This window comes from Heteronotia binoei, chromosome 6 (genome assembly GCF_032191835.1).
Source record: "Heteronotia binoei isolate CCM8104 ecotype False Entrance Well chromosome 6, APGP_CSIRO_Hbin_v1, whole genome shotgun sequence".
In the NCBI taxonomy this organism is placed as follows: Eukaryota; Metazoa; Chordata; class Lepidosauria; order Squamata; family Gekkonidae; genus Heteronotia; species Heteronotia binoei.
The window spans coordinates 135,026,451-135,053,440 of NC_083228.1; the positions used below are offsets into that span (position 1 = coordinate 135,026,451).

General features: G+C 49.8%; 1 protein-coding gene across 2 annotated transcripts in view; it reads left to right on the plus strand.

Annotated features, from left to right (window-relative positions):
• The window catches only part of CLCN2 (chloride voltage-gated channel 2), a 148,276-nt gene that overhangs the window by 93,633 nt on the left and 27,653 nt on the right, over nt 1-26,990 (plus strand). For both annotated transcript variants that reach the window (XM_060242594.1, XM_060242595.1), the window contains exons 13-17: nt 2,431-2,500; nt 4,811-4,921; nt 5,755-5,968; nt 8,712-8,845; nt 25,791-25,972. In XM_060242594.1, coding sequence (XP_060098577.1) covers nt 2,431-2,500; nt 4,811-4,921; nt 5,755-5,968; nt 8,712-8,845; nt 25,791-25,972 — 711 coding nt within the window. The remainder of the gene's footprint in view (nt 1-2,430; nt 2,501-4,810; nt 4,922-5,754; nt 5,969-8,711; nt 8,846-25,790; nt 25,973-26,990) is intronic.

Genomic DNA, 26,990 nt, shown 5'->3' on the forward strand with positions numbered 1-26,990 from the left:
AGGCCTCGGCCTCTGTGCTCTGTAGCTGGCCCTCCAGAGGAACTGGTTGGCCACTGTGTGAGACAGGATTGTGGACTGGATGGACCACTGGTCTGATCCAGCAGGGCCCTTCTGGTGTTCTTAAGAAGGCCTCGGCCTCTGTGCTCTGTAGCTGGCCCTCCAGAGGAACTGGTTGGCCACTGTGTGAGACAGGATTGTGGACTGGATGGACCACTGGTCTGATCCAGCAGGGATCTTCTGATGTTCTTATGAAGGCCTCAGCCCCTATGCCCTGTTGTTGGCTGTGTGAGACAGGATGCTGGACTAGATGGACCACTGCTCTGATCCAGCAGGACTCTTCTGATGTTCTTATGAAGGCCTCAGCCTCTCTGCCCTGTTGTTGGCCCTCTAGAGGAACTGGTTGGTCACTGTGTTAGGATGCTGAACTAGATGGACCACTGCTCTGATCCAGCAGGTTCTTATGAAGGCCTCAGCCTCTCTGCCCTGTTGTTGGCCCTCAAGAGGAACTGGTTGGTCACTGTGTTAGGATGCTGAACTAGATGGACCACTGCTCTGATCCAGTAGGGGCTCTTCTGATGTTCTAATGAAGGCCTCACCCTCTCTGCCCTGTTTTTGGCCCTCCAAGGGGAACTGTTTGGCCACTGCATGAGTCAGGATGCTGGACTAGATGGACCACTGGTGTGATTTATGAGGGCTCTTTTGTTCTTATGATCATCCCAGAGCCACTACTGGACAGAATGGGAAGATGTACAGTGATACAGAACTGTCACATACCAAACCATTGTGCAGCCTAGCCAGGTCTAAGGATTCTCGTCCAGCCCTCTACCTGAATCCATAGTGTGATCGGCAGAGGGCTGAAGTACAGCCAGCAGGCTTAAAACCCCTCATTGCTGATAAATTACTTGCTGCAAGAGTTCCCCACAACTGCGCTGTTGTAGATATCCATATGGGGAAAACTGCATGTCTGAAAGCACTCGCTGCCCCTGGAAGTTAACACGTCAGAGAGAAGCCTGTAACTTGGGAGCAGAAATTTAACCCTGATGTGCTAGGTTTCTAGATGCTGGATTGTCGGGAGGTTTGAGGGGATCCTAGAAGCTTTCACCTGCATGTGCCTACTGGTACTACCCGAGCAGTGGTCTACCACCTTAATGGCAACCAGATTCCACTCACACAAAAACATATGCACACAATAAGAAGCCTGGATGGGGTGAGGGGATGTGGCTCGGTGGAAGAGCCTTTGCTTTGCATGCAGGTCACAGGTTCAATCCCTGGTATCTACAGGTCCTTGGCCTGAGACCCTGGAGAGCTACTGCCATCCTGAATCCAGACCTCGATGGATGATGAATTCAGTATAAGGCAGCTGTCTGTGTGTTTATGTATGCCCCAGTCTGGGCCATCCAAGTAGCTTCAGCCCCCTCGTGCTTTCTAGGGTTGCCACGTCTTGCTCAAGAAATACCTGGGGACTTTGTGGATGGAGCCAGGAGACTTTGGGGGTGGAGCCAGGAGCAAGGGTGTGACAAGCACAATTGAACTCTAACAGGAGTTCTGGCCATGACATTTAAAGGGACCACACGCCTTTTCAATGCCTTCCAGTTTGGCATAGTGGGTGAATTTTTTGCGGAGAGCTGGTTTGGTGTAGTGGTTAAGTGCGCGGACAATTATCTGGGAGAGCCGGGTTTGATTCCCCACTCCCCCACTTGCAGCTGCTGGGTCAGCCACAGCTCTCGTAGAAGTTGTCCTTGAAAGGGCAGCTGCTGTAAGAGCTCTCTCAGCCCCACCCACCTCACAGGGTGTCTGTTGTGGGGAGAGGAAGGTAAAGGAGATTGTGAGCCACTCTGAGATTCAGAGTTTAGGGCGGGATATAAATCCAATATCATGTTCTTCTTCTTCCCTTCAATTGGAATAATGAAAAATAGGGGCAACTTCTTTGGGGCTCATAGAATTGAACCCCCTGGTCTAAACTTCCTGAAATTTGGGGGGGGTGTTTTGAGGAGAGACACAAGATGTTATGCTGAAAATTTGGTGCCTCTGCTTCAAAAAACAGCCCCCTAGAACCCCAGATCGATTCTCCATTATATCCTATGGGAATCGATCTCTATAGGGTGTGCTGGAGTGCCCAACAGACATTCCCCCCCCTCCCCTTTCTGATGACCCTGAAGCGGGAGGAGGGCCTCCAAACCGGGGAATCCCCTAGTGCTCTCTGCTGTTTCCGTTCCACCTTTAAGGCCGCCTTTCTCCTCTTGAAAATCCTCTCTGCAAATCAGGCAGTCCCACAAAAATTCACCCAGTTTTTCTGTCCCCTCCCCTGTTGTAGCCCCCCCCCCATTCTGCCACAGAAATCGGGCCCTTGACTTACTTTTCATTGTGGGGGTGTGGCCTCTGCAAGCCCCGCCTCTTCCTTACTGTGGTCTCTCTGTGCCATCTCCCTAGTTCTGGATGTCGGCCCTGGCCACCACCATCCCCGTCCCCTGCGGCGCCTTCATGCCAGTCTTCGTCATCGGTGAGTAGCAGCTCTGCTCTCCCTTCTCTTGTTTTGGGGGGTGCAAAAGTCGGTATTCTGTCCCCAGGGGTTGTTTTGTAGAAAAATAGGTGGTGGAGCTCATTAGCATAACTCATTAGCATATGCCACACCCTTACCAGCCAAAAGCAACCTGATGCAAGAAAGGAGAGCCCTGGGCAAGTGAGGCCTGCTTGGGCTGGCTAGAGATCCAGCCAGCCCAAGCAGGTCTCGCTTACCTGTGGCTCTCCTTGGCTGCCCCCCCCCCCCGTCAAAAGGCCAGCAAGCCACCCGCCACCCAAAATCACATAAGGAGTGGAAAAAGGGTGGTGCAGGCTTCTCCAGGATTAATGAGGGCTGCTGGGGGTGTGGCAAAGCTCCTGGTGGCTGGCTGGTTGCCCACTCTCCTAATCCAGGGATTGTTATGCAACTGCACCTACTACCATTCGATGGAGAAGGGGAGGAGGAGGGGGAACCCTCAGAAACGTTCAGGAGCTGTGCTCCTGTGAGCTCATGCTGAATTCAAGGCCTGCCTCTCCCTAATGGAGCAGGGCAACTTCTTCTGTCAAGTCCAACCCCAGAGGTTAGAGCAGCCATTGGCCGTAGGCAGCCTGGCACCAACATAGCATAAGGGCTGACTTTTTCTGTACAAACCTCCATTCTCTCCGGTCATCCTCCGAGGCCCTGCTTAAGTTGCCCCCTGATGTCTGAGGCCGGATAGGTGGCATCCCAAGAAAGGGTCTTCTCTGTGGTGGCCCCAAAATCTTGGAACTACCTCCCCAGGGACAGTCATCTGTCTCTCTCTTCTGTGTCTTTTGCCAGCAGGTGGCTGGTTTTTTTCCCCATCTGGCATACCCCCAGTAACAGCTATTGGCCCTCCTTCTAGTGCTGTTTCTTTAGGCCTTTTTAATTGAATTATATTATATTAAATTAATTTTTAGTTGGTATCAGCGGCATGCGATTTGTGTCGGATTTTACCTTGCAAAACTCAAGAGCCCATGAACAGGGAGACCTTTACTTCCTATCCTCTGTCACAGCTCACCTGCCAGACCCAAGCGTTTCAGTCCCCTTGGTCCGACTGTCCCACCTGTCAAAGATGTTTGTCTGGTGGTCAAATGAGAGAAGGCCTTTTTGGTGACAGCCCCAGAATTATGGAACAACCCCGGGGGCGGGGGTGCTGTCCTCCTCCGTCTCAGTCTTCAGGAGGCAGTTGAAGACAGTTTTATTAAGGACTGAGTCTGACTATTTTTATTTATTTTGATGGGCAGCCCTATTGGTCTGAAGGAGCGGAACAAATTTTGGGTCTAGTGGCACCTTTAAGACCGACAAAAGTCTATTTAAGATATGAGCTTTCGTGTGCACACATTCATGTGTGTGTGTGTGTTGTATGAAACATTAGCTTCCATTTCTATGTACCTGAGGAAGCGTGCATGCATGCACAAGCTCATACCTTTAATAAACTTTTGTTGGTCTCGAAATTTGTTTCTATTTGTTGGCAGTTCTGATTGGAGTTTTTCAGTTGGAGTCAGGCGGTAGTTTTTTCTCCAGACCAGTTTGGCCAAGGATCCTGGTGTTTTGTTTTGTTGCCATCTTCTGAGCATAGAATAGGTGTCACTGGGTGGGGGGCAGGATTTCTGAGTGTTCTGTATTGCTCAGGGGGTTGGACTAGATGACCCTGGAGGTCCCTTCCAACTTTACAATTCTGTCACTTTTTTGTGGGTTTTGTGATTACTGTTTTACTGATACTGTATTTATTGCCTTTTCTAATAATCGTTTCATTTATATTGTAAGCTGTCTTGAGTTTTACAAGGGAGAAAGGTGGCTAATAAAAATTTCCAGAGGGTTTTTTTTTGAGCAGGAATGCACAGGAACACAGTTCTGGCTGGCTTGGTGCCAGGGGTGTGGCCTAATATGCAAATGAGTCCCTGCTGGGCTTTTTCTACAAGAAACTCCCCGTGTGAAACAATGGTGATGTCAGGGGGTGTGGCCTGATATGCAAAAGAGTTCCTGCGGGGCTTTTTCTACAAGAAAAGCCCCATGTGAAACAATGGTGATGTCAGTGGTTGTGGCCTGATATGCAAATTAGTTCCTGTGGGGCTTTTTCTACCCAAAGAAGCCCTGAAAACTTTCCATATGCAAATGTGAACCTGGGCGCTTAGATTTCTGCGCGGCTGACGAAACAGGCTGAAGAGGCCATCCTTGCCGTCAGCATTGCTTCCCATGCCCCGGGGCAGCATGGAGGCAGGCTTCCTCATGGGAACCATGGTGTGCATCTCTGCTTTCCCTCAAGCCTCACCCTTTCTCCCCGTTCAGGGGCAGCGTTTGGACGCCTGGTGGGCGAGAGCATGGCGGCTTGGTTCCCAGACGGCATCCACACTGACAGCAACGTCTACCGCATTGTGCCAGGGGGCTACGCAGTGGTGGGTAAGACGCAGCCTCTCTCTCATACCATTTCCAAGCACTGGGGGCACTCAGCCCCGTCACAGAGCAGGGAAGGACTGGGCTCTCGGGCAGCGTTGGAAGGATGGCCCACAGCCCACGTCATGGGTCAGGGCCCCTGCGATGCAAGCGCCACTGGGAACTGAAGAGGAATCGGGGCAATTGCATCCAGGGGTGGAATTCTACTAGGAGCTCCTTTGCATATTATACCCCCCCCCCCAATGTTGCCAATCCTCCTGGAGCTTACAGTAGGCCCTGTAAGAAGAGCCTTGCAGGAGGATTGGCTACATCAGGGGTGTGTGGCCTAATATGCGAAGGAGCTCCTGCTAGAATTCTACCCCGGTTGCATCCCCTGTGAGCCAAAGTTTGCAAGCTTTCTTTTCTTTTCGATATTTTTGTAGTTTTGTGTTTGAGCGTGTGTGCGTGTGCATGCACCTGGACGTCACGGTGACCTCCTTCTGTTGGCTGAGACTCCTCCCCCCTCCTGGTCCCCTGGAGAAGGAAGGAAAGAGCCAGAATTTCCTTTACCCAGTTCCCTGGATCCCATGGGAGAGATACAAAGAAAGCACTTTTAAGACCAATGAGTGCTAATGTTTTAAGCATGCTTTATTTTAATTTTTTAAAAAAAAATCTTTGTGTTTGTCTTTGTCCTTTATAAAGTTTATATCTCTGGTACTTGGCATTGCATTTTATGACAGATGTGGCCCGGCCTGACAAGGTCTCATTCATGTCAGATCTGGCCCTCGTAACAAATGAGTTTGACGCCTCTGCGTGTAGGGCATTTCTCTGACCGAGCCCATCCCTGCTGTTTGCGACAGGGGCGGCCGCGCTTTCCGGAGCCGTCACCCACACCGTCTCCACGGCCGTCATCGTCTTCGAGCTGACGGGCCAGATCTCGCACATCCTGCCCGTCATGATTGCCGTCATCCTGGCCAACGCCGTGGCCCAGAGCCTGCAGCCCTCCCTCTACGACAGCATCATCCGGATCAAGAAGCTCCCCTACTTGCCCGAACTGGGCTGGGGGCATCAGGAGTAAGTGCATGTGTGCGTGTTGGTGTTTGTGCGACTGCATGAGCAGTGACCGCTTCCACCTCTCCCTCTGCTGGGGTGATGCCCAGGGAACCTCTGCAGGGGAGGGTGGCCTGGCAGCATCCTGAGCAAAATAAGGGAGGGCGGCCTGGCAGCTTCTTGAGGCAGCCCTGCAGCATCCTGAGCAAAATAAGTGGGGGCGGCCTGGCAGCATCCTAAGCAAAATAAGGGGGGGGGGTGACATGGCAGCAACTTGAGGCACCCTGGCAGCATCCTGAGCAAAATAAGGGGGGACGGCCTGGCAGCATCTTAAGGCACCCTGGCAGCATCCTGAGCAAAATAAGAGGGGACGGCCTGGCAGCATCTTGAGGCAGCCTGGTAGCATCCTGAGCAAAATAGGGGGGGAGGGCGGCATGGCAGCATCTTGAGGCAGCCTGGTGGCATCCTGAGCAAAATAAGAGGGGGGGGGGCGGCATGGCAGCATCTTGAGGCAGCCTGGCAGCATCCTGAGCAAAATAGGGGGGGGGGCGCGGCCTGGCAGCAACTTGAGGCAGCCTGGCAGCATCCTGAACAAAATAGGGGGGGGGCGGCATGGCAGCATCTTGAGGCACCCTGGCAGCATCCTGAGCAAAATAAGGGGGGGATGGCCTGGCAGCATCTTGGGGCAGCCTGGCAGCATCCTGAGCAAAATAGGAGGGGGGGGGGTGGCATGGCAGAATCTTGAGGCGGCCTGGCAGCATCCTGAGCAAAATAAGATCTCATCTACTAACAAGAAGTTCTAGGGTTGCCAGCCTCCAGGTGGTGGCTGGAGATCTCCTGCTGTTACAGTGGAGCTCTGGGCAACGGAGATCAGTTTCCCTGAAGAAAATGACTGCTTAAGGAGGACTCTAAGCTGCCTTATACTGAATCAGACCCTCAGTCCATCAAAGTCAGTCTTGTCTACTCAGACTGGCAGTGGCTCTCTAGGGTCTCAAGCTGAGGGTTTTCACGCCTATTTGCCTGGACCCTTTTTAGTTGGAGATGCCGGAGATTGAACCTGGGACCTTCTGCTTACCAAGCAGATGCTCTACCACTGAGCCACCGTCCCTTGCCAATATACCCCATTGAATTTCCTCCTCTCCCTGAACCCTACCCTCCTCAGGCTCCACCTCCAGAATTTCTAGGTATTTCCAAATCTGGAGCTGGCAACTCTACGTGACCATGGAGCTTCTTGAACAAAGTTAAAATTCAATGGCACCTTTAAGACCAGCAAGAATTTTATTCTTAAAGGTCCCTTTGGAGTCTAACTATATGAACATATAAAGCTGCCTTATACTGAATCAGATTGAACCTGGGACCTTCTACTTCCCAAGCAGATGCTCTACCACTGAGCCACCATCCCTCCCCTAATAGAACTTTGTTCTATTGCAGGGGTGGACAGATTTACTTAATGTAAGAGCTACATAAAATAAATGTCAGATGTTTGAGAGCTGCAAGACATGAACATAGGGAAGGAAAATAGGAGGGAGGGAGAGGTGGAAAGAAAGCATCTTTAAGTTTAAATGCATTCTCCAAGCTACTGGCTGTCTTGGCTTGGAGCAGTGATTTAAAGAGACAAATGCCTTCTCCAAACTGGCCAATGGGGGCTTCAAGAGCCATGCAATATGTGTGAAAGAGCTGCCTGTGGCTCCCAAGCCACAGTTTGGCCACCCCTGTTCTATTGATTCCGACCAACACTGGATCTATCACCATGGAATTTCTGGTGATTGCTAGAGCCACCTAGAGGTAGCTCTAGGAAGCGCAAGGAACGATATGGTCAGAACTTCCAGTAACAGATGAGGCCAAATTTTCCTTAGGTATGTGGGAGCCTGATTTAGATTACAGTGTGAGGAATTTGGATGGGGGGGGGGGTTAAACCTTTGGGACTCTTAAGTTTACCCCAGTGGGTCCCACCTGGGGAAATGGTCTGGAGCAAAACTTACTGCCTCCCCACCATCCCATGCCTTAAACTGTGTTCAGGATCTGAAATCAGCCCCCCCCCCCCCCCCCGTGTGCTTGATAAATGAGGTTTTTAAAAAAATGTTAGAAAGTCTGGATAGAAAACTACCAGTGCGCGTGTTTTGTGACTGCGTGGGAATTTGAACCTGGGCTTGTGGTGTTCTAGTGCAACTTTTACACCAACCCCTATTCTGCCACTGTACTGAGCAAAACCCTTTTTTTATCCAGGGCTTTTTTTGTAGCAGGAGCTCCTTTGCATATTAGGCCGCACACCCCTGATGTAGCCAGTCCTCCAAGAACTTACAGGGCTCTCCGTACAGGGCCTACTGTAAGTTCCAGGAAGATAGGCAACATCAGGGGTGCGTGGCCTAATATGCAAAGGAGTTCCTACTACAAAAAGAAAAAGCCCTGTTTTTATTAATTTAAATATTCATTCACCACCTTCTCTTTTGGGTCTGGTCTGAATCCTTCCTCTGATCTAGGGTGACTTCTACCAAATCCAGGTGGTGGAAGGCGCCTTTAGCCTGAAGGAAAGCTACTTGGAGGGTGGTTGGATCCACCCCACTCTCTCCCCTATTTTCTGCCCTTGTTATGGCCTCTGCCGCAAGGAATCTTGGGAAGTGTAGTTCGGCAAAGACCCAAAGAATTCGCTGTTGAAGCTTCTTCACCCTCTGGGATTTCCCAGGGACATTCCAATGACCCCTGAAGCGTGTGTTGTCTAGCTGTGACCTCCAGGAGAGGACCTCTGAATCGTGTGTTCTGCTTGCAGAAAGTACAACGTCCGAGTGGAGGATATCATGGTGCGAGACGTGCGCTACGTAACCCTCAACTGCCGCTACCGAGACCTTCAGGACGTGCTTCACAACACCAAGATGAAGAGCCTGGCGCTGGTGGAATCGGCCGGTAAGAGGAAAGCCGGGGAAAAATGCCCTGGGACCATGGCTGAATTATCTCGGAGCCGGTGAAGCTCTGTCTGCGCCAGTCTGCTTCAGATTCTTTTCCGTACCTCTCCTCCCCTCAAATGGAAAGCTTGCAAGGAGGAAGCTGGGCCCGTAGGGAATCGTGTGCATTCTCTGCCCACCTTGTGATCTCCAGTAGAGATCAGTTCCTCTGGAGAAAGTGGCAGTTTTAAGGGGGTGGACCCTGTGGCATTTCATCCCTCCCAAGCACGTTCCTCTCCCCAAACTCGGCCCTTCACAATCTGTTCCCAAATCTCCAGGAATTTCTCTTCATTGACTTGGCAATCCTCCCACAGGCACCGTCTGAAGTAGCACAGGCTGGGCATTTATGCGTTTCGGTAGGAAAAATCCAATGGATGGTTATAGGATGGGGGAGAATTCTCTTAGCAGCAGTATGTGTGAAAAGGATCTAGGGGTCTTAGTGAAACATACACTGAACATGAGTCAGCGGTGTGATGCGGTGGCTAAAAAGGCAAATGCAATTTTGGGCTGTATCGACAGAAGTATAGTGTTCGGATCACGTGAAGCGATGGTATCGCTTTACTCTGCTCTGGTAAGACCTCACCTGGAGTATTGTGTTCGGTTTTGGGCACCACATTTTAAGAAGGATATAGACCAGCTGGAACGGGTCCAGAGGAGGGCGACGAAGTCGGTGAGGGGTCTGGAGACCAAGTCCTATGAGGAAAGGTTGAAGGAGCTGGGGATGTTTAGCCTGAAGAGGCGGCAGCTGAGAGCTGATATGATCACCATCTTCAAGTACTTGAAGGGCTGTCATAGAGGATGTTGTGGAATTGTTTTCTGTAGCCTCGGAAGGTAGGACCAGAACCAATGGGTTGAAATTAAATCCAAAAAGTTTCCGGCTCAACATTAGGAAGAACTTCCTGACAGAGAGATTCCTCAGTGGAACAGGCTTCCTCAGGAGGTGGTGGGCTCTCCTTCCTTGGAGAGGTGCTGTGTGAGTAAACCTTGAGTTCTGCACCGAAGACACACACCTGTCCTCTGTTCAGGAACTTGCAAATTTTGCCACTGGCTGGAATTTCTGCTAACCCAAATGGGGTGAGATGTGTTGGGAAAGGAAGAAGAAGATGATGATGGTATTGGATTTATATCCCACCCTGTACTCTTAATCTCAGAGTCTCAGAGCAGCTCACAGTCTCCTTTACTTCCCCCTCCCTACAACAGACACCCTGTGAGGTGGGTGGGGCTGAGAGAGCTCTCACAGCAGCTGCCCTTTCAAGGACTACCTCGGCCAGAGCTATGGCTGACCCAAGACCATTCCAACAGGTGCAAGTGGAGGAGTGGGGAATCAAATCCGGTTCTCCCAGGTGAGAGTCCGCACACTTAACCACTACAGGGGAAGAAGGTCTATGAGAACTATGGCTGACCCAAGACCATTCCAGCAGGTGCAAGTGGAGGAGTGGGGAATCAAATCCGGTTCTCCCAGATGAGAGTCCGCGCACTTAACCACTACACCAAATTGGCTCTCACGTTCCGAGGATCAATTTCAAGCTGCTTGACTGAGACAGACCTTCAAGGAGAAGCGTAGCAAGTCAGTTCAGTAGATCAGCTTCCTTTGCTTCTGCCAATCCTTAAATAGTGCGGCTCAAGACCCGGCTAGGTGCCTTGGCGAAGGCGGGTTTATGGATTATTTTGTGGAAGCGCCACGGTGGCCGATTGAGAGACCCTCCTGGCCCGACGCCTCTCTTGCAAAGCGGAGCTGACATAATTGGCTCATTGGCGACGCTGATCCATTTGGTGAGTCACCGGCAGGGCGGCTGCTATAATTGGGCCCAAAAAGCATCGAAGGCAGAGCAATCAGGGGATTTGCAGTGGAGCCGAGCCTAAGACGCTTAGCGATTCAGTTCCTGAGATCTCAGTGATGGATGTATTTTTTTGTTTTGTTTCCAAGACTGCAGTGCAGCGCTTGAGGCGGGGAGAGCTCCAGGGGGCTTCTGCTCCCTCAGCCCACTTCCTCTGCCCCAGCCCTTGCTCATGCACCAGCCGTGTGTGTGTGTGTGTACCTCTTAGATGCTGTCAGGGCTTTCTTTGTAGCAGGAACTCCTTTGCATATTAGGCCACACACACCCTGATGTAGCCAAGAGCTTACAGTAAGCCCTGTACTAAGAGCCCTGTAAGTTCTTGAAGGATTGGCTACATCAGGGGTGTGAGCTCTAATGTGCAAAGGAGTTCCTGCTACCAAAAAAGCCCTAGTTGCTGTGCTCTTGTCACACCCAGCTCTCAGCAGGGATTCTGGAAAAGTGCATGGCATTTCATGCCGCTGCAGTGCACAAAATACAGGGTTAAGAGCATCAGAGGAGCCCTACTGGATCAGACCGGTGGTCCTTCTAGTCCATCATCTTGTCTCACAGAATAGCCAACCAGTTCCTCTGGATACCGACTTCGGGGCATAGAGACTGAGGCCTTCATAAGAACATCAGAAGAGCCCTGCTGGATCAGACCAGTGGTCCTTCTAGTCCAGCATCTTGTCTCACAGAATAGCCAACCAGTTCCTCTGGACACCGACTACGGGGCATAGAGAATGAGGCCTTCATAAGAACATCAGAAGAGCCCTGCTGGATCAGGCCAGTGGTCCTTCTAGTCCAGCATCTTGTCTCACAAAATAGCCAACCAGTTCCTCTGGACACCGACTACGGGGCATAGAGAATGAGGCCTTCATAAGAACATCAGAAGAGCCCTGCTGGATCAGGCCAGTGGTCCTTCTAGTCCAGCATCTTGTCTCACAGAATAGCCAACCAGTTCCTCTGGACACCGACTACGGGGCATAAAGAATGAGGCCTTCATAAGAACATCAGAAGAGCCCTGCTGGATCAGGCCAGTGGTCCTTCTAGTCCAGCATCTTGTCTCACAGAATAGCCAACCAGTTCCTCTGGACACCGACTACGGGGCATAGAGAATGAGGCCTTCATAAGAACATCGTAAGAGCCCTGCTGGATCAGACCAGTGGTCCTTCTTGTCCAGCAACTTGTCTCACAGAATAGCCAACCAGTTCCTCTGGACACCGACTTTGGGGCATAGAGACTGAGGCCTTCATAAGAACATCAGAAGAGCCCTGCTGGATCAGACCAGTGGTCCTTCTAGTCCAGCATCTTGTCTCACAGAATAGCCAACCAGTTCCTCTGGACACCAACTATGGGGCATAGAGATTGAGGCCTTCATAAGAACATCAGAAGAGCCCTGCTGGATCAGACCAGTGGTCCTTCTAGTCCAGCATCTTGTCTCACAGAATAGCCAACCAGTTCCTCTGAACACTGACTTCGGGGCATAGAGACTGAGGCCTTCATAAGAACATCAGAAGAGCCCTGCTGGATCAGACCAGTGGTCCTTCTAGTCCAGCATCTTGTCTCACAGAATAGCCAACCAGTTCCTCTGGACACCGACTTCGGGGCATAGAGACTGAGGCCTTCATAAGAACATCAGAAGAGCCCTGCTGGATCAGACCAGTGGTCCTTCTAGTTTAGCATCTTGTCTCACAGAATAGCCAACTAGTTCCTCTGGACACCTACTGTGGAGAAACGCCATCTGGGAGTGTTGGTGCTTCATCCAAAAAGGCAGGGATCAGTAAATCCATTCAGCCGGCTTTGTAGCCTTCCCCTCACTCCCCCCCCTCCCTTCCAGAGCCAAACCAACAACGCTAGGGGGAAAGTCTCCTAGAGAGGCAGGAAGGGCTGTTGTTCTTGCCATGTGTTAGGCAGGAAGAGGGGCCAGATTTGAACTGGGGCTCGAGCGAGCATGTGGTGAGCAATGGAGGCTCCTGCCTGGGGGGGAGGCCTGCTCAGGAAAATGAGGCCTCCAGGCAGGCAGACTAAGTAAGTACTTCACAAGACAGGGCAAGTTTAGATCAGGGCCAGCCGGATGCGTTTATAATCAACTTTATTTTGTTATGCTGTTTGCTGTGCTGGGCTTTGCTGTGCTGGGCTGTGCTGTGCTAATTTTGTAGATGCAACTGCTTTTGTTTTGGTGTTTTTCTTTTCCTATATTTTTCTCTTTTAAATAAATGTTTTTTCTGTTTTAAATACTGGCAATCTCTGTACCACATAGATCCCCAAACCGCTTTAGACCACGCTGTGTTAAGAAGGGGGCCCCAGGTGAAGGGGGGGAAGGCATGCAGTTGGATAAGGTGCCAATCCTCCAGGGGTGCCCCAAAGAAGCGCTGAGGTCTCTGTGAAACCCAAGTGCAGGGTGGCAGAGAACCTGGAGGCCCGGCCTCACAGCTGGAGAGGGGGATTGGGAGTCCTGTTCCTCGCAATCTGAACCCCGGGACTGAGCAGGTGGTGGCAGCGAGCCCAAGGGGCAGGAGGAGACATAGCTCCCTCCAGGAGTTGGCGACTCCGTAGGGAGCTGACGGGACCGGGTCTGAAGGCAGAATCGGGCCGGTTCCGCGACACTTGGTGGCAGCGGTGGGATAAGAACAAACAGAGAACTTGATTGGCCAGGCATTTTTGTTTTCTTTTCGGGTCAACTGGAGTAGGGAAAGTTTAGCTAGTTAGGATGGAGCGTGCTAAGAAACTGGAAATCCTGAAGATGACAAAGCCACAGCTCCAGGAAGAGTGCGCAAAGCAAGAGCTGGAGTGTGACAACCTGACTGTAGTAGATATGCAAGTCCTCCTGTTGGAGCATCTTGAGCATGCAGGGGCACCTGCAAAAGTGGGCCCCACCCAGTCAGAAGCAACCTTGCGGCTACAGTTGGAACTGGAGAGAATGCGTATCGAGGCGGACCGAGAGAGAGAGGAACGACAAGCAGAGAGGGATGCCGTCCGCAGACGGGAGGAAAGAGAGAGAGAGGAACGACAAGCAGAGAGGGATGCGATCCGCAGACGGGAACAGGAAGAGCAACGTCGCCATGAGCTTGAGGTGCTACGTCTGGAAGCTGAACTAAGCAAAGAGATCCAAGTCACCCCCAAGGACTTTGCAGTGTACCAAGAGGGAGAAGACCCCTCCATGTACCTCTCCAACTTTGAGAGGGCAGCCAAACAGTGGGGGATTGCAGAGGAGGACTATATGTCTTACCTCTGCAGCAACCTGACTGGAGAGCTTTCAGCCATCTATTACAGCATGCCTGTGGAAGATGGGGGGATAACTTTTGCGGCCTATAAAGCCACTGTGTTTAACAGGTTTAAACTGGGGCCAGACCACTCCCGAAGGCAGTTCAGGGGTTTGGCTCCACAAGAAGGTAAATCCTATTCTGAATGTGGGGTAATGAAGGAACAGACAGTTCCAGTGCTATTGGGTCGGGATTTGTTGGTGGGCCAGTACTCTATCAATGCTGTAACCCACAGCCAAACCCTCAGGGGGAAGTGGGAGGAGGAAGGCAACTTTAAGGAAGCCACCTCACCACCAACCAGGGAGGGGGAGGTAGCCCAGGTTACTGAGGACGAAGAGAGGGCAGTCACCCAGGAGGGGGAGGACCAGCCTATCTCAAGTCCTGGAGTAGGGTGTTCCCAAGGGGAAGAGGGGTGTAGCTTTCCCCAAGTGCAGCAAGAGGCTGTGGATGTTCCTAGCAAGGAAAGGAACCTGTCTAGCATAAAGGATGTGCAGGCTGAAGAGACCGAGGTGGAGAGTGGAGATTTCACAGGAGGTTCTGAGAGCAGCAAGGCTAATGGGGGCTCAGAGGAGCACATAGCTGAAGGCTTGGGGGGACGGGAGCGGTTCCAGAAGGGGGTCCGGAGTGGCCTTAGGTTGGAACCGGTTCACCAAGTAGCTGTGGATCAGGAAGTGGGATCGTCCGAGACGCTCTCAAAACAGGTCGTCTTGAAGCAGGGCAGACAGGAATCCTGGGAAGCTGTGGGACCTTCCAGGCAGGAAAGGGGTCAGTTTGGTAGTGCTGAAAAACCAACCGAGGGGACTGAGAACCCAAGCCAAACCCTCAGGGGAAGGTGGGGGGAGGAAGGCAACGTTAGGGAAGCCACCTCACCACCAACCAGGGAGGGGGAGGACCAGTCTGTCTCAAACCCTGCAGGAGGGTGTGCCCAATGGGAAGAGGGGTGCCAATTTCCGCAAGGGCAGCAGGATGCTGTGGGGCCTTCCAGGCAGGAAGAAGCTCAGTTGGTTGACACTGAAAAACCAACTGAGGGGGCGGAGAGCCCAGATCAAACTTTGGCTGAGTGTTCTGGAAACAGTGGGACTAGGGGTGGCTTGAAGGAACAGATGATAGGAAGTCTGGGGGAGCCAGAAATGTTCCTGTCTGAGGTTCAAAGTGACCCTAGGCTGGAAACACTGTGTGAGGTGGCAAGGGACCAGAAAGTGGAGTTCGCAGAAGCTGAGACAGGGGATAGGGTGTTGGCTTTCCTGCCACTTCATACTGGTGAACGGAAAGTGGAATGGGAGAGACCCCATGTGATTGTGGATGACCTAGACGATGCTACCTGTGTGGGGGCTATGGAGAAAATGGGAAAGGCAGTTCAAGTGGTGCAGGTGAATGTACCACAGCCAGTCTCTGCGAGGTCCATGGTGTTGCATAGAGGTAGGAAGGAAGGAGACAAAAAGAAGCTGGGACAGCAATTGTTTGGAGCACCAGAGGTAGTTTTCTGGGAGGACAGAGTGGACAGAGGGAACATTCCACCAATGAGGGATAAAGAGGCAACTGTGTGGGAACTGGGCAGTTTCCAACTTCAGATGTGGGGCCAGGAATTTGCTCCTTTGATGGGCCACTCACCCCAGCCACAGCAGCAACGGAGGGAGAGCACCAAACTCCAGAGGTGGTCCTGGGAGACGGAGGAGTACATCTTAAAGACTGGACATTCCTTCTGAATGCAGCATGCAACGTTTTGTCCAGAAAGGACATGAGCACCTAGGGTGCTGGACTTTGTGTATTATTGGAGAAATACCTGAATGTTTGTGTAATGTTTGTGTAATATTTTGGTTAATGGGTTTCTCCTTGTTTGTTTGGATTCTGCTACGGGGTCACCTCTGTAGGAGGCAACCCCTCCGGCTCAGAATTTAAGGAGGGGGACGTGTGGAGAAACGCCATCTGGGAGTGTTGGTGCTTCATCCAAAAAGGCAGGGATCAGTAAATCCATTCAGCCGGCTTTGTAGCCTTCCCCTCACTCCCCCCCCTCCCTTCCAGAGCCAAACCAACAACGCTAGGGGGAAAGTCTCCTAGAGAGGCAGGAAGGGCTGTTGTTCTTGCCATGTGTTAGGCAGGAAGAGGGGCCAGATTTGAACTGGGGCTCGAGCGAGCATGTGGTGAGCAATGGAGACTCCTGCCTGGGGGGGAGGCCTGCTCAGGAAAATGAGGCCTCCAGGCAGGCAGACTAAGTAAGTACTTCACAAGACAGGGCAAGTTTAGATCAGGGCCAGCCGGATGCGTTTATAATCAACTTTATTTTGTTATGCTGTTTGCTGTGCTGGGCTTTGCTGTGCTGGGCTGTGCTGTGCTAATTTTGTAGATGCAACTGCTTTTGTTTTGGTGTTTTTCTTTTCCTATATTTTTCTCTTTTAAATAAATGTTTTTTCTGTTTTAAATACTGGCAATCTCTGTACCACATAGATCCCCAAACCGCTTTAGACCACGCTGTGTTAAGAAGGGGGCCCCAGGTGAAGGGGGGGAAGGCATGCAGTTGGATAAGGTGCCAATCCTCCAGGGGTGCCCCAAAGAAGCGCTGAGGTCTCTGTGAAACCCAAGTGCAGGGTGGCAGAGGACCTGGAGGCCCGGCCTCACAGCTGGAGAGGGGGATTGGGAGTCCTGTTCCTCGCAATCTGAACCCCGGGACTGAGCAGGTGGTGGCAGCGAGCCCAAGGGGCAGGAGGAGACATAGCTCCCTCCAGGAGTTGGCGACTCCGTAGGGAGCTGACGGGACCGGGTCTGAAGGCAGAATCGGGCCGGTTCCGCGACACCTACTACGGGGCATAGAGACTGAGGCCTTCATAAGAACATCGGAAGAGCCCTGCTGGATCGGACCAGTGGTCCTTCTTGTCCAGCATCTTGTCTCACAGAATAGCCAGCGAGTTCCTCTGGACACTGACTACGGGGCATAGAGAATGAGGCCTTCATAAGAACATCAGAAGAGCCCTTCTGGATCGGACCAGTGGTCCTTCTTGTCCAGCATCTTGTCTCACAGAATAGCCAGCCAGTTCTTCTGGACACTGACTACGGGGCATAGAGAATGAGGCCTTCATAAGAACATCGGAAGAGCCCTGCTGGATCAAACCAGTGGTCCACCTAGTCCAGCATCATGTAGAATTATAGAATCATAGAGTTGGAAGGGACCTCCAGCGTCATCTAGTCCAACTCCCTGCACAATGCAGGAAACTCACCAATACCTCCCCCTAAATTCACAGGATCTTCATTGCTGTCAGATGGCCATCTAGCCTCTGATTAAAAACCTCCAAGGAAGGAGAATAGCCAACCAGTTCCTCTGAATGTCTCACAGAATAGCCAACCAGTTCCAACAACAGGGCAGAGAGGCTGAGGCCTTCATAAGAACATCAGAAGAGCCCTGCTGGATCAGACCGGTGGTCCATCTGATCCAGCCTCCTGTCTCACACAGTGGCCCACCAGTTCCTCTGGAGGGCCAACAACAGGGCATAGAGGCTGAGGCCTTCCTCTGACGTTGCCTCCTCACACCAGTGTTCAGAGGCTGACTGCCTCTGGATGCAGAGGTTCCCTTTGGTCACCATTGCTAATAGCCACTGATAAACCAATCCTCAAGGAAGAATTGGTCCGAATCATCAACTATTTAATCAGCATCATCCCAAGGCTCTGAGCATATCTTTTCTTCAAGTTTCTAGTCTTCAGTGTCACAAACCGATGCACAGATGTATTGAAGTCGGCACTCCTTTGCACTGGCCTAATGGCATAAAAGTTACGCCTCCATTGTCCATCCCTTCTGGAAATTAAGCCTTCCTTTCTTTTGAACTTTGCACCTTTTATTGTGAAATCTGCTTAGCTTCCACCAAGTCCAGATGAAAGCTGGAGGGACAACACCATGAGGTGTGATTCTCAGACACTAGTCTGACACTTCACAATTTGAGCCAGTTTGGTGTAGTTAAGCCAGTTTGGTTAAGTGTGCGGACTCTTATCTGGGTGAACCAGGTTTGATTCCCGACTCCTCCACATGCAGCTGCTGGAATGGCCTTGGGTCAGCCATAGCTCTCGTAGGAATTGTCCTTGAAAGGGCAGCTGCTGCGAGAACCTTCTCAGCCCTACCCACCTCACAGTGTGTCTGTTGTGGGGGGAGAAGATACAGAAGATTGTAAGCCACTCTAAATCTCTGATTCAGAGAGAAGGGCGAGGGATAAACCTGCAGTCTTCTTCTTCATACTGTGTTGGCTCTTATTTATATATGTCTTTCTGGCTTCTGTTTCATAGGTTTCTTTCCAGAGATCCCTTATGTTTGTTTTAGAAGAATTGATTCTGTGCAGCTCCCCTTTTATCTTTCTCAGTGTATCGGTTGGCCACCGCAGGATATAATTGCTTATCCGTTGTCTGATAAAGATTAATCTGCGTCTCATCAGGATGCATTTATTGGCAGTGGCATCAGAGAAAATGTGAGCCAGGTGCTGAGGGAAATTGAGGTTCCCCAAATGCCTTTTTTATTTGAATGTTAAGCGATGCCTCTAATACGAATTAATGCGCATGATTTTGAACTTGGTTAGTTGTGCAGAACATAGTAATTATGGCTGTGAGAGTTGGGCCGTAAGAAAGGCTAAGCGCCGAGGAATAGATGCTTTTGAGTTGTGATGCTGGAGAAGACTCTTGAGCAGGAGTGTCAAACATCTGGCCTGGGGGCCAAATCAGGCCCCCCAAGGGCTCCTATCAGGCCCTCAAGCAACTGGCTGTCATCTGCTTCCTTCTCCCTCTCTCTTGCTTCCTTCTGCATCACAGCTTGCTTTGCAAGGCTTGCTGAATTGCGCAGGAGTTACAGAGCAAAACCTATTTTCTCCATTGGCTGAGGCTCCTCCCTTGGGGAGGAATGGGGGGAAGGAAGAGCTTGCTTTGCCAGGTTATCACAAATGCACACCAGAGCTACTGAGCCAAGTCTTCTATTGGCTGAGACTCCTCCCCCACCTGGTCCCCTTGCAAAGGAAGGAAAGAGCCAGACCTTATTTGCCCAGTTCCCTGGATCCCATGGGAGAAATACAAAGAAAGCACCTTTAAGACCAATGAGTGCTAATGTTTTAAGCATGTTTTAAGGGTTTTTTTTAAAATTAATTGTGTTTGTCTGTATCCTTTCTAAAGTTTATATCTCTACTATCTAATCTTAAATAGATACATGTATGACCCGGCCCAACATGGCCCAGCCCGACAAGTTCTCATTTATGTCAGATCCGGCCCTCATAACAAATGAGTTTGACACCCCTGCTCTTGAGAGTCCCTTGGACTGCAAGAAGATCCAATCAGTCAGTCCTAAGGGAAATCACTCACCCCTGACTGTTCCCTGGAAGGTCAGATGCTGAAGCTGAAGCTCAAATACTTTGGCCACCCAATGAGAAGGGAGCATTCCCTGGAGATCCTGATGCTGGGAAAGACAGAAGACAAAAGAAGAAGGGGACGGCAAAAGATGAGATGTCTGGACAGCGTTACTGATGTAACTGGCATGAAGTTGAGCGGACTTCGGAGGAGGGCCTGGCATGACTTGGGGTCCATGGGGTCGCAAAGAGTCGGACTCGATCGTGCGACTGAAAAACAACAACAGTTGTGTATGAGTTTAGTGCTGTCAAATTGTTTCTAATTCATGGCAGTCCTATGAATTAATGTCCTCCAAAACATCTGTCATGACTCAGGGGGGTCTTACCACTTGCTGCCACCATTCTGGGTTAAGGGTCTCCCTTGAGAAGGCCCAGAGTCCCCTCCCAAGCCCTTCAGGCCTCCCTTAGCTTAGGCCAAATAATGGGCGTGAGGACCAGGCAGAGTTAACAACCGGGGGGGGGGAGGTTTATTTAAAAGGTCAGTGCAGTATAACAAACAAGGTGCATAAGAAGAAGACGATATTGGATTTCTATCCCGCCCTCCACTCCGAAGAGTCTCAGAGCGGCTCACAATCTCCTTTCCCTTCCTCCCCCACAACAGACACCCTGTGAGGTAGATGAAGATATTGGATTTCTATCCCGCCCTCCACTCCGAAGAGTCTCAGAGCGGCTCACAATCTCCTTTCCCTTCCTCCCCCACAACAGACACCCTGTGAGGTAGATGAAGATATTGGATTTATATCCCGCCCTCCACTCCGAAGAGTCTCAGAGCGGCTCACAATCTCCTTTATCTCCCTCCCCCACAACAGACACCCTGTGAGGTAGATGAAGATATTGGATTTATATCCCGCCCTCCACTCTGAAGAGTCTCAGAGCGGCTCACAATCTCCTTTCCCTTCCTCCCTCACAACAGACACCCTGTGAGGTGGGTGGGGCTGGAGAGGGCTCTCACAGCAGCTGCCCTTTCAAGGACAACCTCTGCCAGAGCTATGGCTGACCCAAGGCCATTCCAGCAGGTGCAAGTGGAGGAGTGGGGAATCAAACTCGGTTCTCCCAGATAAGAGTCCGCACACTTAACCACTACACCAAACTGGCTCTCTGTAAAAGGGGTGAAGGGAAAAATAAACAAATGCCCTAACGCGTCTGAACTTACTGTCCCCGCTGTCTCAGTAAGACCTAGCCTACTCACCCTTCCATTAAGGGCAAGGGTCTCTTCCTGACAGCAGCTCCTCCTCAGTTCTGCCTCCTAGGAAAAGAACACCCCCTTCCTGGGCTTGGCCCTTTTATCTTTGCCCAGGCCCCACCCCTCTCTGGGCCTGTTTCCCTCCAAAACCCTTGCCACCCAATCAGAGGAATAGAGGGGATCCTGGGAAATGTAGGCTTTCCCCAGTACTCCTAAGCAGGCTTCCCTGGGGCCTGCAGGCCTCGCTAGGCCCAGGATCATGACAACATCTTATCGTTAATGGCCTTGCTCATGTCTTGCAAGCTGAGGGCCTTTGTGCCTTTCCTTGATGAAGTCATAGAATCATAGAGTTTGAAGGGACCTCCAGGGTCATCTTGTCCAACCCCCTGCACAATGCGTGAAACTCACAAACACCTTCCCCTAAATTCACAGGATCTTCATTGCTGCCCCGTGGCCATCTAGCCTCTGTTGAAAAACCTCTAAGGAAGGAGAGCCCACCACCTTCCGAGGAAGCCTGTTCCACTGAGGAATCGCTCTAATGGTCAGGAAGTTCTTCCTAATGTTGAGCCGGAAACTCTTTTGCTTTAATTTCAACCCACTGGTTCTAGTCCTGCCTTCTGGGGCCACAGAAAACAATTCCACACCATCCTCTATATGACAGCCCTTCAAGAACTGGAAGATGGTGATCATATCACCTCTCAGCCGCCTCCTCTCTAGGCTAAACATGCCCAGCTCCTTCAACCTTTCTTCATAGGACTTGATCTCCAGACTCCTCACCATCTTCGTTGCCCTCCTCTGGACCCGTTCCAGCTTGTCTATATCCTTCTTAAAATGTGGTGCCCAAAACCAAACACAATACTCCAGGTGAGGTCTTACCAGAGCAGAGTAAAGCAATACCATCACTTCACGTGATCTGGACATTAGACTTTTGTTGATACAGCCCAAAATTGCATTTGCCTTTTTAGTCACCACATCACACTGTTGACTCATGTTCAGTCACTAAGACCCCTAGATCCTTTTTGCACATACTACTGCTAAGACATCCATCTCATGTCAGGTCTTCCTCTTTTCTCACTGCCTTCAACTTCCTCCTGCCTTATTGTCTTTTCCAGTGAGTCTTGTCTTCTCATCATGTGACCAAATTACCGTAGCCTCAGTTTTGTCATTTTAATGTCTAGGGAGAGTTTGGGCCTGATTGGATCTAAAATTGACTTATTTGTCTTTTTTGGCAGCCCACAGAACCCATAAAACTCTCCTCCAAAACGGTTAATTGACTTTCTTCCTGTCACCTTTCTTCGCTGTCCGACTTTCACACCTATACATAGTAATGTGGAATATGATGATATGTCACCAGCATCCTTACATTTCAGAATCTTTTCTACCTCCTTCATGGTTACTCGTAAAGGTAAAGGTAGTCCCCTGTGCAAGCATCAGTTGTTTTCGACTCTGGGGTGACGTTGCTTTCACATTTTCATGGCAGACTTTTTACGGGGTGGTTTCCTATTGCGTTCCCCAGTCATCTACACTTTCCCCCCAGCAAGCTGGGTCCTCATTTTACCGACCTTGGAAGGATAGAAGGCTGAGTCAACCTGGAGCCGGCTACCTGAACCAGCTTCCGCTGGGATCGAACTCAGCTTGTGAGAAGAGGGCTCCGACTGCAGTACTGCAGCTCTACCACTCTGCGCCACGGGGCTCTTTGGTTACTCTTACCCAGTCTCAATCTCCTTCTGATCTCTTGGTTGCATGTCCCTGTTTTGGTTAATGATGGAGCCAAGGAACAGAAACATCTCAAACATTTCTTTCAATTTCTTCCTTGTCATAAGTTGTGTGATTTCCCAATAATTATCCCTTTTGTCTTCTCGGTGTTGAGCTGTAATCCTGCGGTGGCATTTTCTGCTTTTAACCTTCAGCGGTAGTTGTTTCAAGTCTTCACTGTTGGGCGAATTAGCTTGTGTCTAAGTGACGTTCTTCATTTCAGCCTGTATTTCAGCGGCCTTCGGTTATAGCAACGAAAAGAGCCCTAGGAGACGGAAGTGTGTGTGTGTGAGGGGTGGGGTTAGAGGGTTGCCACTGGAGAGGACAGTGCTGAAAATCACACACACACCCCTTGGGTGCTTGAACCTTTTTGTCCAGACCTGATCCATGGTGTTCACAAATTTCAGAGAGGTGTAGCAGAGATCTGTAAGATGCTACAGTGTGTGACCCTTAGACTGGAAAGTACGCCTAAATCTGCAGCCCCATTCAACTGAAGTTTAGAAACTGGTTTAGGGCAGCATGGTGTATCTTCTCGAACGGGTTCGTTTTGTGCTGTTATGGACTAACCCCCAAAGCCCCCCCCAGCTGAAGCATGCTCTGCCCTCCTGACCTTCCCCAGCCTTCCTCTCCGCTTTCCTTTCCTGCTCCGTGACCTCAATGGCTGACACTGTTGTCATGTCTTTTGCGAGGGGGGGCATTGATCTGCTCCCCCCCCCCCGCTTGCTTCTCATCCCCGCTTTCTGCTAGGCATCTGCCCTGCTGTGACATCCCTCTCTTCCGCTGGCCAAACCTCCCCTTTATGACTTTGGCAGCAGCAGAGGGCGACACCTTTGTCAACAGTGATTTGCAAAGGTCAAAGTTAGCTGTGACAAGGCAGGGAAGACCTAGACAGTCTCCGGCCCGGAGTGTTTTTCTTTGCACCCTCCTGGCCTTGGGTCTGTTCCTTTTTAAAAAATCTGAACTTGGCCTGTCCAACGCAGCTTTTCAGCACCAGCAGGAAGGCTGCCCTGGACCTTGGATGAACGTTTTGAGTATGTTAATTTGGCTCTGAGAGCAGGGTTGCCAACTCCAGGTTGGGAAATTCCTGGATATAATGAACTAGAATGATTCAAGGTTTGGAACGCTTTCCCTAAGAAGAAAGGTTAAAACGCTCGGGGCTCTTTAGCTTGGAGAAACGTCGACTGCGGGGGTGACATGATAGAGGTTTACAAGATAATGCATGGGATGGAGAAAGTAGAGAAAGAAGTCCTTTCATCCATACTAAACAAACTGCTTCATGATACAATTTTAGATCTGGTAGTTGGAATCTGCCTCTCTCTTTTGCATCTGACAGAATTTTCATTTTAATCCTTAGATAACATTGTTAAACAAAAAACTTTTAGTGTTGGAAGGTTACGGAAATAAATTTGGCTGGCACGCATATTTGTATTATGGAAAAAAGAGGATGGATGGTCTTTTCTCTCACCATTATATAAGAAGCAACCTATTAAATACATGGATAAAATATAAGAAATATGGTGATGAGAGAAGACCTTTATGGATAGTGCCAGCTGAAGTGATAAAGATAACGGCTAAAACAGGCGAAGAAAAGTGGCTGTCATATAATCAATTATTAAAAATACAAAGTGGGAAAATAGAACTGAAAACTGCTGAAGAATTGAGTCATAAATATGATTGGTTTCAAATGCAACAAATAAAAAGCTTGGTGGAGAATGATATCAAAACTGGAGGAATAAGGAAAGAACAAACAGAAATGGAAAAAGTTCTGCTTGGAGACAATGAGAAATTAATTTCAAAAGTATACCAATTACTTTTACAATCGTCTTCAGAAGATGAAGTAGTGAAATCTCAAATGATAAAATGGGCAATTAATGTAAATAAAGAAATAAAGATGGAATCTTGGAAATATTTGTGGAAGAACTCTATGAAACTTGCAACATGTCAAAGTATTAGGGAAAACTGTTTTAAGATGATGTATAGATGGTATATAACTCCTAAGAGATGTCTAATATCTTGGGATATGAGTTTAACAAAGTTGCAGGGATTTTCTGTTGGGATTACAAATGGAAAAATTTCCAAAAGAAGATAGAACTTTAATCTGGTACTTGCTCTCAGCTGCTAAAACATTGTATGCGCAGTTGTGGAAGCAAGAAAAAATACCAGAGAAATGGAATTGGATTATAAAAGTCATGTCATGGAGTGAAAGTGAATATTAAGAGACTATGATTTAGAAGTTTTTAAGATGGAGTGGAAGAAGTTCAGAAAATACGTAGAAAAAGAGTGGAAAATAAGAGGACATTGGACAATCTTTGATAATTATTAAGTTTTTTAAAACAAGAATATAACTTTTGGTTTTTTAATAGTTAAGGGTACCTTTAATATTTGTTTTTCTTTAAGTAAATAACACTGGCGGGGGTCAAGTAACGGTGGGAGGGGTGGGGAAAAAGTAAGATATGGGGTAGGTAAATCTTTCCTTTTTTAAGTTGTAAGATATAGATATAGATTTGCTACCATATGTTACCAATAAAATTGTTTTAAACTAGAGAAAAAAGTCCTTTTCTCCCTTTCTCTCCATACAAGAACTCGTGGGCATTCGATGAAATTGCTGAGCAGTCGGGTTAAAGGATAAAAGGAAGTTCTTCTTCACCCAAAGGGTGATTAACATGTGGAATTCACTGCCACAGGAGGTAGTGGCGGCTACAAGCATAGCCAGCTTTAAGAGGGGATTGGATAAAAATATGGAGCAGAGGTCCATCAGTGGCTATTAGACACTGTTAGCCACAGGCTATTAGTATATATATATGTGTGTGTGTGTGTGTGTGTACACACACGCACACACATATATTGGCCACTGTGTGACACAGAGTGTTGGACTGGATGGGCCATTGGCCTGATCCAACATGGCTTCTCTTATGTTCTTATGTGACACAGAGTGTTGGACTGGAGGGGCCATTGGCCTGATCCAACATGGCTTCTCTTATGTTCTTATGTGACACAGAGTGTTGGACTGGATGGGCCATTGGCCTGATCCAACATGGCTTCTTTTATGTTCTTATGTGACACAGAGTGTTGGACTGGAGGGGCCATTGGCCTGATCCAACATGGCTTCTCTTATGTTCTTATATTTGGGGGTGGAGTCTTGGGAAGTCAGTGTCTAAGACCTTTAAGACCAACAAGTGCTAACGTTTTAAGCATGTTTTTAAGTTTTTTTAAAAAAAACCTTTACTTGTGTTTGTCTGTGTCCTTTATAAAGTTTACATCTCTGGTACCTAATCTTAAATAGCTACACACATGGCCTCGCCCGTTATGGCCCGGCCCGACGTGGTCTCATTTATGTCAGATCCGGCCCTCATAACAAATGAGTTTGACAGCCGTGCTCTAGACCTCACTTGCCTGTGGGTTTAGAGAGGCAAGTGCTTCAAAAATCCAAATCCCTCTTCCTGGTAGAGTCATCCCCGACTTCACCCACATTTATTTTAGAGCCACAGCTTTGCTCACGAGCACAACCTGTTTCCCTCGCCAGAATCCATGATCCTTCTGGGGTCCATCGAGCGCGCCCAGATCGTGGCCCTCCTGAGTGAGCAGCTGAGCTTCTCCCGCCGCCTGCAGTACATGCGGGAAAAGGCCCAGGCGGAACGGAGAGCAGCCGAGAAGAACCCGGAAAACGAGGGGCAGCCCCCACCCGACTCAGGAGTACGCTTCCAGGTGAGAGGGCTGAGGCCTAGAAGGACTATTGGCCAGAGACCGTGATGCCAATGGTGCGAGCATGGAATAATCTGAAGAAAGGAGAGGGGCTGGCTGGAGCAGTAGAGAAAGTGTCACAAGCAGTGAACCAGGAAGGGCCTTCTATTGGCTGCCACCACTCTGGTAAGGGTCTGTCTGAGAGGGCCTAGAGCACCCACCTGACCCCCTGTCTTCCTTCTCAGCAAGCACTTTTGATCTGTGTGCAGACCCAGGCAGGATAGCAACAATAAGTTTATTGTAATTGCTCAAGAACAGACAAGCGGCTTGTAACTTTTAGTGCAATAGGGAACATGGAAACAATAAAAAGCTCTGACACAACTAACTATATACTTTCCCTTCCTCTAATTCCAGCTGACTCACTACTCTTGGGATGAGGGAGCTCTCCTGACTGCAGCCTTCCTCCAACCCAGAGAGAACACTTCCCCCTCTCTAGCTTGGCCTTTTATTTCCTTCCTTCTAGGTCCCATCCCTCTGGTCTCCACTGGGCAAGTTTTCCCTTCAAAACTGCTGCCCACCGAACCAGAGGGATTGTGAGAAATGTAGGCCCTGTAACTACTTTTGATACTGGCTTCCCTAGAGCCTGTAGGTAGGCCTCACTAGGCCTAGGATCATGACAGAAATAATGGGTGAAAATGCAACCTTGACCTGAGCCTCTTTTAGCCAGAGTGGGTAAACGTCAGCGGGTTGGATCCAAGGTTGTCAAATCTGCCCTGAGAGATTCCTGGAAATTTGATGACTGTGCCTATGGAGGGGGGAATTTAGAGATTCCTCCTAGAATCTACGGTATACTGTAGAGCACGGGTGCAGCCACCCAAGCAAAATGATCTTCGCTTCGTGACAGAAGGTAAGCTACAGCAGCCATCTTGTAGCCAGCCCAGCCTCTTGAAGCGGCCTTTTTGTGGCAGCCATTTTGGGGCTGCACCCATCACGCTGTGTCAGGATTCTAGAGATGCCCACAAGCTCAAAAAAGATTGAGGAC